Source organism: Aptenodytes patagonicus, chromosome 16 (assembly GCF_965638725.1).
Source record: "Aptenodytes patagonicus chromosome 16, bAptPat1.pri.cur, whole genome shotgun sequence".
Lineage (NCBI taxonomy): Eukaryota > Metazoa > Chordata > Aves > Sphenisciformes > Spheniscidae > Aptenodytes > Aptenodytes patagonicus.
The window spans coordinates 219,736-232,247 of NC_134964.1; the positions used below are offsets into that span (position 1 = coordinate 219,736).

The 12,512-nt window shown below is 42.8% G+C and overlaps 1 protein-coding gene across 4 annotated transcripts in view; it reads right to left on the minus strand.

Annotated features, from left to right (window-relative positions):
• Positions 1-12,512, minus strand: part of TMEM94 (transmembrane protein 94) — a 51,577-nt gene that overhangs the window by 20,312 nt on the left and 18,753 nt on the right. For 3 of the 4 annotated variants that reach the window (XM_076354015.1, XM_076354014.1, XM_076354017.1), the window contains 9 exons: positions 10,429-10,548; positions 9,610-9,737; positions 8,866-9,002; positions 7,997-8,193; positions 7,048-7,199; positions 6,323-6,425; positions 5,923-6,009; positions 5,278-5,394; positions 1,414-1,470 (listed from right to left, as the gene is read on the minus strand). In XM_076354015.1, the coding sequence (XP_076210130.1) occupies positions 1,414-1,470; positions 5,278-5,394; positions 5,923-6,009; positions 6,323-6,425; positions 7,048-7,199; positions 7,997-8,193; positions 8,866-9,002; positions 9,610-9,737; positions 10,429-10,548 (1,098 nt within the window). The remainder of the gene's footprint in view (positions 1-1,413; positions 1,471-5,277; positions 5,395-5,922; positions 6,010-6,322; positions 6,426-7,047; positions 7,200-7,996; positions 8,194-8,865; positions 9,003-9,609; positions 9,738-10,428; positions 10,549-12,512) is intronic. The other variant, XM_076354016.1, reaches the window with a different exon arrangement.

Genomic DNA, 12,512 nt, shown 5'->3' on the forward strand with positions numbered 1-12,512 from the left:
GAGGTGACTTGCCCAAGGTTACTTACTGAGGCAGTGACAATGTTGGAAATAAAGCCAAGGTGCCCTGACTACTCCATCATTACAAATGAATTGTAATCAACATGGTAATAAACTGAAAGAAAGGGATATTTTGCAAAATTAAAATGTCAAGTTGGCACCCTTCATCTTCCACATGAAAATGTTCCAGAGGGAATCTGGATGGCAGCAATCAATCCAAGCACCAGAGCTGTATGTTTTTCTCTGTGCACTCCTAAAGCCAGCAAAACCAGGTTTGCATTACAGTGTTATTTTACTGCTTTTTAGCTGTTGTTCTGGAATGCTGTCACAGCAGAGCACTTCTCCCAAAGCTCCTTAGATCAAGTTCCTTAGATCCTAAGTGTTAGTACAGCCATAATGCAAAACAATCATGAGGTACCACCAGGAAGAAAAAAAGCTTATTTAAACCTGTTTCTCATAAGCAAAAATGTTACATAGGTACAAAAGGAAAGAAGCAGATCTTTTCAACGAGGAAGGTCAGCTCAAATCACTCCCATTTAACACCTGAAAAACATCTCAGCTAAATGATGAACTGGCATAGGAAGACAACAAAATATTCAGCAAAGGAAGCGTGTGTGTGTGCATCCATGTGCACTCCTCTGTGTGGCTGGGAGCAAGGAGATATGAATTGATTCTTATAATATCTAGGGATTTTTAATCACTCCTGGAGTCCATCTGCCTCCTTATGGAAAGGGGAATCTTAATGCCAGATTAGACAGAAAAGTGTCTTTCCTCTACCCACCTGTTTAATCTGGATGATGCAATTTATAGAGTAGCCAGATGCAGTTCCTCCCCCAGAAAAAGGTCTTCTGAATGTTTATTTGCCCCAGCTTTGGAAGCACTAGTAATGTGCTTAAGCTTGTTAAGGAGCCTATGAAACAGGATCAGACTTTTAGCCTGAACATCCCATGTTCCCCTCTTCACATTTGGTCTTGGTGCTGACCACCATCCCCTCTGTTCTTTAGTTTTGGCTTGAAGAAGGAGGTTTTTCTGGTACAAGCAAAATACTTCCCTTCTTTCTGACACACACTATAAAAAGTTTATTTTACTCCTCGAACAGGAGGACTTGAAAGAGGTACTTTCTTCAGGACAGAAAAAGTTGATTTCAAATCATTTGCAATATTCAGAAAAGCACAACTGGACTCAGTATCAAAGTCACCACAATCTCTGGTCAGCAGAGCAGCATTTACATGGGAAGGTGTAGGGGAAAGACATGCAACCTGCATGCATAGCCAATTAAAGCAGCAAATGAGTGACAATGGACAACTGACACAAGTAAAAAGGGTCTAGGAACAAGCAGGAGATCAGAGAGGAAGGGAAAGGATATCATGAAGTTCTGCAGTGAAGATGGAAGAAAACAATTCATAATAATAGTACCTGAGAAGATACCATCTCTGTGTAGCTGCTGAGAGTGTCCTCTGAAAACTTAGCAAGCTGCAGCAAGAGAAGAGACCAGTTACTATAATTGTGCTCAGAAGTGTGCCATGAGGAACATCCTTCCCTAAATACTGTGCCTTCAGAGAGAAGAAAGCAGGAGTCCTGCTCTGTGGGAATCGCTATACCAAGGCAGACCAATAATTCATCAAAGCAATTAAGTCTTTAATGGACTATGTCTTTATCTACTTGTGAAGCACAGTCAAAGTGCTTGGTGCTGTACATCACAGAAGAACACACAGTCATTACCTAAATGTCTACAGAGAAAATAACAGCAATTAGACCCAGAGGAGGCTCTTTCTGGATGGTTATTTTTAGACAGAAAGAGCCAGGATTGACTGATCTGTTTTTAAGCTGTATGGGTCAGCTAAAAGAAGGGAGCTAGAAGAGTGGTTGTAAAAGCAGATGCTTCAAAAACAATGGACACAGAGGAATGAGATGACGTGAATGGGATGTGGATAGGAAATGAAAAGAAATTATAGCAGGGCACTACCATGGGGCTCTTGGAATTACACCGAGAAATTTACTAACTCAAAATCTGTGCATCCAGCACAAAGGAATTCCACAGTAGATGTAATTTTGAAAAACAGTTTAAATTTAAGTATATTCATAAGCATAAGTGAATATGGCAATTACATTTGTATGTAAATAAAATGACACCCCAAATAATAATAATGCATATCTGGCACTTTAAAAAGGATCAGTTTAACAAAGCTGAAAAAAGCCAAAACAAATTTGTCAGAAATAATTTAAACTGAGAACTATGAAGGATAATTAGGAACTGTTTAACAATATTTTATTAAAATTTTAAAAAGCAACAATCCCATAGTAAAAATAAAAAAGTCCAGTTTTGAGTGGAAGTGAAAATAGAAGTAAAAATTAACATAAAAATAAGAAAAAGTATACCAGTAGGTAATTAAAACCAGTCCACTGCTTGTTGAAGACAGTGAAATTGCAAATGATATTGCAGGCAAGGCAGACGTGTAACATAAATATTGCTATTCCTTATGCAGTGATATAATCATACCATATGATAAATATGAAATATTTCCCATTCTAACAGTAGCTACAGAAAGTAAATATGTTTAAATTAGCAGGTCTGGACAACTTTCTGACTGTTACTGCTGATTCTGCACAAGGCTTGAAGCATGGATTAAGTCCCAGTGCAATGGAAGAAAGCTAATGTGGTGCCAATGCCTAAAAAGGGTAAGGAGAACAAACCAAGTTACCACAGGACCCCAGACAGACTTTGATTTCAGACAGAGTAACAGAGCAGCTAATATGAGACTCAATTAAAAGAAAAGACACGGAATAATACAACCAGTGCCAAACACCACAAGTATATGAGTAATAAATCTCATCAAACTATTGTGATATCTTTTTTGACAAAATTACAAATTTGACTGATAAAAGTAATGCTTTTGACGTAGACCACTTGGTACTTTGACTTGATACAAAATGCTTTACTGGTTTTCTAACAAAAACTCGAGTAATACTGGAGAAATAGGGCCCATATTAAATATATTAGAAATAGACTATCTCCAAATGGAACAGAAACTGAGGAATTATTTGCCATAGGATGCATTACTAGCTCAAGCAGGGACAAATTCTGGGTATTTTGTTAATAGCCTGAAAGAAAACTAAAAAAACATTACTGATACAGACTGTAAACTATACAAAGTTTGGGGCAGGGTCCAATAATAAAGAGAACAGACCACTGTTACAGAACAATATGGTTTGCTTGATAAATAAGCAAAAACATGCACACCAACAGGCACAAAAGGAAGGTTGCATACCTAGGAGCAAAAATTAAGGTTGGACTTAAAGGATGAGGACTCTGTCTTAGAAAGCAGTAACTGTAGATTATCAGCTGAACAAAACCTGGCCATTTAAAGCAGTGGCTAAAAGATCTAATATGAGCCTTTGTTGCACCAGCAAGGGAACGTAGAGTAGAAAGTCCAAATTATTCTGAAATTTAGCACAAGCACAACTGTTACTGGAATATTTTGTGGGGTTTGGAGAGTCATAATTCTACAGTGATCCTGAAACACTGGAGAAAGCTAAGAGGAAAGCCAAGAGAAAGATTAGAGGGTTGGAAAATATGCTTATAGTGACTCAAGGTGCTTAAACTGTTTACTTAACCAAAGAGACGGTAAAAGGGAAAGTGAGCAGCTATAACAGACCAGAAATTTGATTGATGTGCTCTTAAATCTAGGAGACAAAAGATGTAAATGTTCCAAGGGCTGGAAATCAGACACTACAAAAATTCCCACTAACATAGAATGCCCATTTTTAGCAGTGAAGGTAAATAATCACTGAAACAACCTATCAAAGGCAGTACAAATGTTTTCAAACTAACATCAAATTCCCTTCTAAAAGGAATGCTGCTGTAGTCCAACTGTAGCAACTTGAGGCAGTGGCTCGTTTGCGGGGGCACTGGTTTTTACCCTGCAGGATGTCTGACTAACCAGTCACAAGGTCACCTATGGCCTTGAAAAACTGGGAATCAAACAGCTTGAACACGATGGGAGGGGGCAGAAGGTGGAGAAGAGCATCACACAGGCCAAGTGACTGGAGAGGAAGAGAGTCTTACCTGCTACATTTTGAACAGAGTAGAGAGAAGGAAGGAGTGAAATAGAGAGGCCGAGAGAAGACTGCCCTAGTTAAGGGGGAGAATGACCAAGGCACATCACAACGGCTGTTCTGCAGCAGCAAGGATGGAGGATCATGTTTGAAATGTCACAGAAAGAGCTGGCTGGACAGACTGAGTTGCCTGGACAAGAAAAAGGAGAAGACAGGAAAGAACACAAGGAAGGTGCAAGTATGAGTGACAGGGCAAATGGGTATGTTGAGAATGATGAAGCAGGGAAGCCAAGGAGCTCTGGCTTTTCCCAGCCAAACAGCAAGGTGTGAAGGGAAAGAGGAAGGTTCCAAAGACAGAAACCAAGTGATGCTGAGAATGCGTGGGAGAGGTAAAGTGGAGAAAACACTGAAAAGAGATGGTAAAGGTGCAAACTCCACTGAGGGAGGTAACGTGTCCTCCCTCCCAGAACACAGGCAGCTTAGTCATATACAACCTATAGGAAAAGGAATATAAAACACAGACCCAGGGCCACAGAGGCCAAGAAAGGACAAGAAGGAGAGAGAAACACTGTCCAAGTACAGGCATAACAGAAGTCAGCACAGAAGACAAACATAGCACAGTGCGTCTCACCAACACTGCCACCAGGCGAGAGCAAGAGACACCCATCGGCGCACCCAGTTCCAGATCACACCCCCATCAGACTACCAAACTTCACTCCCCAAACCAGCACAACCACCAGAAATTTCTCCTACTCTCTGACCCACTGCAAAGGCCATGCCTGCAAGTGAAGCCCCAGAGCCTCAAGAAACGGCTGTTCAGCCCGCATGTTAAAACAGGGGATTGCAGAGAATCTCATGTATCCCATTCCTTCTCAGTGGCTAAATGTTCCCTAGTTGCAGCCACCACAGGGCATTTATCTCCATGTTAACTCATCTGACAGATTGTATTTAGCTGACAGAAAGCACATGCCTTGAAGAGATTTATGGAATCACTGGAGCTTCCTATCACCTTGGGATATCTGTACACAGGTTGAAAAAATTAAAACATCTGTTCAAGAAGAAGCCACAATGTGCTCCAGGGAGAGGGCATAGCTGGGAACAACCAAAGATCCAACAAGCTTTTACAAGTGGACACATCTGCTGAATTCATTGTGCTCACTTCACAGAGCCCTTCTCATCTCCTGCCCTTTTCCCTGCAATGGTTTGATGTGGAGAGATACCTACCAGTGAGGTGGATGAGGCCTTGCTCATCTGGGCCAAGACTCTGGCTTCTCCAAAGGCTGTAGCAAGAATCCACAGGATGGGAAAGAGCAATGGAAGGATGGGTAGGACACCATTCACCTGAAAAAACATTTGTAATCACCAGCAAGCACAGAGACAACAAGAAGTCAGACCTCTCACATGACATCTTTTCCACCACAGTGAGAGGATGGGTAAAAGGCAATGGCAGGAAGGAAGGAGACTGCTTGCACTGGAAGCAGTGCAACACAGGGAGAAACACAGGAGGGGAGACACACACACCCTTAGGGGTTTGTAATGAAGAAGGCCATGAATAAATCACACCAACTTACAGCTGGTTTTCCTGCTGAATTTGGCATAAACTCTTTCAAGTTTAAAGGCAAAGGATACCATATATATATATACACACACATAAATGGCAAGTGAGAGAGAGCAAACAAGATAAAGGGCAGTCTAGGAGGAATGGCCAGAGTAGAGCTGTTGTCCTGCTTCACTGAGAGCTCCTGGATCCAGCATGCACAAGGCCGTGCATAGGATGCTGTCATGGGATGAAGCAAGTCGCTGAGGGAGGAAATCAGTCTCAGGGGTGCTTGGGGAGGAGGTGTAGTGGAGCTCAAAGCTCCCCTTTACCTGTAGCTGAAGAAGAGTGTACTGCCAAGAAGCAATTCCAGGAGCTTTGAAAATGAAGCGCACAGCATTGGTGATCAGGAAGCCAGCCTGCAATTCAAACAGAGATGATACTGTCAGCTAACTACTAGTACTTGTAGCGAAGGAGTTTTCACTGCCTTGTAACATTCTCAGCCCTGGGAAATTCTGGAAGATATACTTGGTCTGCTGCTGCAGTTCCTCCCTCCACTCTCACTGCTAGATGGCTCAGCATCTTTGCTTCTCTGAACTACCCAAGGTACACACAGAGTCAGCTGCATGAGTTAGGGCCTGGCCATAATTTCCTGTTGATGGCTGCAAATTCTTCACTTTTATTGACAAAACATGGTTATATTCAACAACAAAGGCTTGAAATGAGACCTACCAGTACAATAGGGACAGCATATTTCAGCATCACTGACTGTACAGTGAATCTCTCATTATCCAGGGCTGTCACAGGACGTGACAAAGCCATTTCCAGACACCACCTAAAAAATGGAAAACAGCTTGAGATTTCAGCAACCAAGACCCTAACCCTGCACTTTCCTCAGATATAAACCTCCTAATAGACCTGGTTAGAACACTACGTTCACCCTATGCTATGAGGGATGACCTTCAAAAGAGAAGCCAAGTTCTACAATAAGTGTTGCACTTGCCATGGTAAATTTGCAGTGCTGTTGAGCAAACTCCCCAGGTCTCATCACCCGCTTAACAGGAAGGCTCCATGGCCCCAATGTGCACTGAAACTCCAACAGGACATTCAGATATCTGTATCTCCAGTTGACCAAAGGGTGTCTTATCACTGGTTGCATCAAATGCATGAAATCTGTGACCTCCCTGCATTGTTCAAATTTAGTTGGAAGGTAATGAGCTGAATAGTAATACTTAGCATATATGTGGTTTTATATATTAGCCTAACCTACCAGTTAAGGAGGACAACTGAAGACAGACAGTAAGAGACTCATAGCATTCCCAGGTAAGAAAGAAAACACAGCACAGCATATTTGAAAATTCCTGTCCTGGACTGGTAAGTCTCATTCTTTGCCGACACAAGGCAGCAACAAGGACGTAGACAAGCTGTGCAGGCCTTGTGCACTGTATTTAACCCACCTAACATTATCTATTATTGGGGTCTTCAAGACACGGAAGAGACGATACAGCTGAGGGTTCTGAGGTCCCTTCTTCACTTCTCCCCTTGGGGAGGGCGGAGGTGAGAAAGGTGGAAACAGATCTCCTGGCTCCAGAACTATGTGCTCATCATCCTAGAAAAGAAGTCAGAGAGCCCAAAGGCTGTACAGTCGGGGCCTCGGTGGAATCCTGCTGCGAGGGACTGGAGGTTTAGTCCAGCAGGATCCCTCCCACTGCAAGTGACACAGTACGTGTTTGTCATAGTTCCCTCTCTCAGCTCTCAAAAATTCATTAGCTAAACTGTTGCTTCAAACTTGAAGCAAAATGAAATGCTTGTGTTCAAGCACATCTGGTTATTTCATGAAAATTGGCATTTGAAGTGAAAGTTACAATAAAAACCAACAAAGGTAAATTTCAAGCTTTAAAGTTTTTCCAATCTTCTTCAAGGAGCAAAATCTTCGCATAGATCTTGTAATTGATTTGTTGATTTACTTCTACCCCAGGTATTTTATATTATCTTCTTCTATAATAAATCAGTAGTAAGGAGAAGGTCAAAGCAGACAAACTTTATTTCTGCACATAAAAAACAGGATAAAGTTAGGAGGGTTGTATGTCATATCATCCTACTGGATAGATTCACTTCCCTTATAATTTAGCAGCACATTACAATTTCCCCTCAACCCAGAAGAGATGGAAATATGGTGCTTTGGTATCACATTAGCGTCTCCTGTCCATTGGGTTTAGGAGTTCATAGAGAAGATGCAGTCTGTCTAACGAAGCACCGTCCTTGACTGAACTGGAATTTCAAGCTATTTTCAAGGTCAGAAGAAATCAAACACTCCAATAATCTGTACATTGGGAATTAGAGTATTAGCAAGAAAATCCTGGGAAATATATTGTTACAGGCCAGGGAAATAAGAAAGCAAGTTACCTTAATCCCTCTCAGAGAAGCAAATGACTCCTGACCTGGCCTCAAAGCAATGACATCTCCTTCTACTAACAGGCTCACAGGCAGGTTGACAAGATGACCATCCCTGTAGGCCCAATGAAGGGACCAGGATGGGGCATAAGGCATGTGAAGGTCAGGGTACATGGAGTCTGGCCATTTCACCTCTTTGCCAAGTGTATCTGAAAGCACAAAGTGTGAAAGAATTAAGTGATAACAATTCTGGAGGAGCCAATCATACCTCAGTTTACATCCTGTAGTGGCTATAGGTCCTCCAGTGCTAAGCTCAGTCCATTCCCATGATCTTTTATCATCTCTCTCTTTCTTCTTGAAGGCTTTTCCCCTCTCTCTCCACCCAGTATTAACAACTAAACATAGTCATTTTATAACCTTAAATACATACTTGTACAATGGAAAAGCTAAAGGCTGTTCTTAAAAATGCCGCACTGAAATGAACTGCCTCCTCAGGTTCAAAAGCCCCCGTTGAGATGATGCTCACGCACAGTAATTTATTTCCTTCTGTTCTATGTTGTGGTACAACCCCACATATTCTTCTCTCATCATCTGCTGCAAGGCAGATATTTTTGTAAGATACTGAGGATTTGAATTACTCCAAAGCACAGACATAACAGACGCCTACCTGATAACAGAGATTGGAAGCACATGGCCACATGACAGCTCAAAGTAACTATTCTACAGGACAGGCATGAGTAGGACACAATTCTCACAGCTTATTTCTGTGTAACATAGGGGAAGGCTAGTAAGCTCAATTAGTAACGTATGTGATCAGGTTTGGAGAAAAATCCAACAGGAGGAAAACTTTAATGCAAATAGACAGATGAATGAGACCTCACCATTTATCTTATCAATGATTGTCTGAAGTCTCCTCTCCACCTCTCTGCACTTCAGCCTCTCTTGACGCCCGATCATGAAGAGATCCAAGAGGAGAAGGAGGAAGAGTGCCAGTGCATTAACTATCTCAGCACCTTGGCTTTGCACAGCAAAACAGAAGAAAGCAGAAAGCAGATGAGGTTTAAGTAAATGAGCAGAATACACTGCGAGCCACCCACAGAGATAAATGCACACCTGCTCAATTGTTTATTCCTACATCCCACAGACTTATGGCTAAAAAAGAATAGCAGGGGAGCTATGATCACACTTCTTCTTTAGAATAATGCCACCAGAGAAGTCTGAAAGGACTCGTCTCAATTAAAAAATACCCTTACAAATACGGTCAAGGCATGCTATGGCGCATGTGACAGCACAGTAACTTCTCCTATGAGCCACTAACTTCTCCAGTTTCAAAATCCTTCCTAACTACGATAATGCCTTAGGATTTTTCAAGATCTAGGAATGCTGTAGAAAAAAAATATCAGTCTCTCCATAGGACACTCTATGGGTCTATTAGAAGTAGAATTAAGTTGGCTGAAGTTTTGCGAAAGGGAATTATAGGCACAGAATTACCAGTATGAGTATGCTAATGTCTAGATGTCTAGACAGAATGAGGGACAACACTGGTATGTTAGCCACACACAGTGTCGAGACGACATAAAACTACCACCTTGCTTCAGTTAACCAGCATAGGATGTTTTGCTTACCTCCCCTGTGGCTGGCTCCCATAGCAGCACAGCAGCAACAGCACTGCCAGAAGCATCAGAGATGCACCAGGCCAGTGGAAACAGGAGCAACGGTTACCATGGTAGAGAAAACTGCTCCTCCACACCTCCTACAAAAGGAGAGCAGCAAACAGTCAGCATTCATGAAATACAGAGCCAGACGTTTGAAAAAGCAGAGTGAGAAAGGGTGAAGGCAGCAGTTGACACTCCAGGATGAGCACAACTTTGTAAAACCCCTCAAAATGATACAGAGCATCCCAGATCAGTTATGCAAATGCTACAGCACTAACGGTTGCTCAGCTGGCTAGCCTGGGTGAACACTCTCTACTTTACTCTCTCTTGGAAGAATGAAAAGGCTTCTGTGCCAGGCTGCCCCATTGTCACTAACCCAGAGAGGAACACTTTTAACATTTAAGTACTGTGCATAAACACTAGCACTTTGTATTCAACGCACATGCTAGACAAACATGGTGGACAAGGGGAGACTGTTGAGCTTCACAGCTCTTTCTCTCCACCTGATATGGAACCCCTAGGCACACTGCCATTAGTGGCTCTTGAAGCTCTTAGATCCTTCACAGGTGAAGCTAAGCTCCTGTAGAGCTCCAGCATCCAGGAGAGAACTGCTGAGAGAAACATACCCGTAGGTAATTCTTGCTTTGGTCCCAAGGACTTTAGCAGTCCTACACCCGGACACCTGCAGCAGCAGTGTGGGAGGCAATGCAGCCAACTTTTGTTTAATCTTCAGCTTTACTTTGAGAAGGGGAGACTGAGTGCCCAACCTTGTGCTGTTTGGTGCCTCACCTTCCATGAAGTCACTTTTTTCCGCTCCTTCTGATGCCCCTCCAGAAGTGCTGACAACTGGTCTCTCAGGATCGTGAGGGCTTTCTTTGTGGTAAGGCCCAAACTTGAGGTCATCTCATCCTGAGGTGCCAGAAAAACAAACTGTTTAGTGCTTTCCTATTTTCTTTTTAGGCTTTTTCCTGGTGGCTGACTGAGCACCCTACCGTGAATGCCCTGCACTCATCATCACCAGTCTGATTCTCTATTTTCCTGAAATCATCTTCCCTCCTGTGAACTTTAGACTGCTGGCTGGAATTAGAGCACCTAGATAATATTGGGTAAACAAACCAGTCCTGACTGTGCTGGATAAATACTTTATCAAAGCACAATACCGAGTCATTTCTGCGAAACAAGATTCTAATCAGCAGAGGCTGGGAACAATACAAACGGAGGCTACTCAGCTCCAAGGTTACACAGGCTTGAACTGGTATGAGCTTGTAGAGGCAACAGAACACAGACAGTTATGGTAGAATTTTAATAATACAGGACGGATTTTGCTAACAGTAATAACAACTAAGTAGTAGAACATCTGCAATTCTAAACAAGAGTGGTACAATTTCCACAACTGCTTGTTACAAATTTTTGGTTACGAATCCTGCCTCTGTGGCTACTTTGACACAGAAACCCCCAGATTTAAGTGCTAGGCAATGCATCAGTTCAGGCAGAGACACGACTCCAGCATCAACTCCTCCTTTTACAAAAGAAAGCCCTGGAGATTTAAGTGCTGAATTGTGCAAACATACAGGGCTATGGAACCACACAGAGTCCAGACCACTGCTCCCTCACTCTTCAGCAAAGAGGCAGCAGCCTGAAAGGACGCAAACCAAGAGTGTGCCATCTGATGCTGATAACAAGAAAGTGGGGTAAACGCTTGCATTTCTGGGGCAAGAACACAAGCACTTACCTTCCTTTCAAATCACAGAGACTGCTGCGAGGTACTGTGGGTACCAGATCACTGAAAGTGAATTAACAAGGAAAAGTGGGCAGGTGGCTATGAGAGGGCTACAGCAGATATCATGGTACTGGTCAATAAAAGTTCTCATTTGCATTTCATGTTTTAATACAAACACCCTGAGGATGTACAGCGCATAGAATATCCTGCACATTAGAAATGCTCAGGTGTATCATACTGTTTACAGAGTATAGAACGATTGAACACAAAGCAGGCAGGAAGCTTTCCCCTCTGGTCCCCACCAGTGTGACACACAGCCCAGCAAATACAGCTCAGGCAGGAGCTGCAGCTCTTCCTGCTATTGCAGTCACGAGCTTTTCCCAGCCCTGCCAAATCCACCGTGGTCTCAAACTGCAGCAGCTCTGCTATTCAGGAGCTGCATGCACGCACCCAGCTCTGCAAGTGCAGCTCAGCTATGATCTGCACTTCTCTTCCTGTTCCTTAACTGAGTGGTTTCGTGATGAACATTTACCGGAAACTAATCTCGGACTTCAGACTCATTTGCATTGATGGTCCAATCCAAAACTGTAATGTAAGCATCAAGGAATAGCACATAGATGCTCTTTAAACCACTATCTACCACACACACACGCTCCCCACCTTCAGGGACAATCTGAAACAGCAAATTCTGGCCAGGCAGAGTCTAGCAATGCTGCTTTAGCTGCACTTTTACAGAACTAAAAATAATGCTGCTGTAGTTTTCATTCTGTGTCAGTTTTAGGAATAGAGGAAGCAGTTCTGTGTTGTTCTTGGAAGCAGCCCAGGTAACATCAGCACAGGACTAAACATAGGAGCCTCTCAAAGACTCCCAGAGGAGAAGATGGCAGGCAGTGTAGCTGGCAACAGACGTGCTACTGCACCACAGGAGTGCTGCAAACAGGACTGCCTGCGAGCAACACGGAGAAAGTCACACAATAAGGTTTTTCTCTCTCTGCTGACCGCTGGCTGTTTGGGGCATAGCAAAGCATCCACAAAAACACTCATCCTCTCCAGTACAGGGAAAGCAGACAGATAAATAAAAGACACAGAATGAAAGGCAGCAATAATAAGAGGGACTTTGAAAAGCAAAGTCTGCTTAGACACCGAGCTGGTT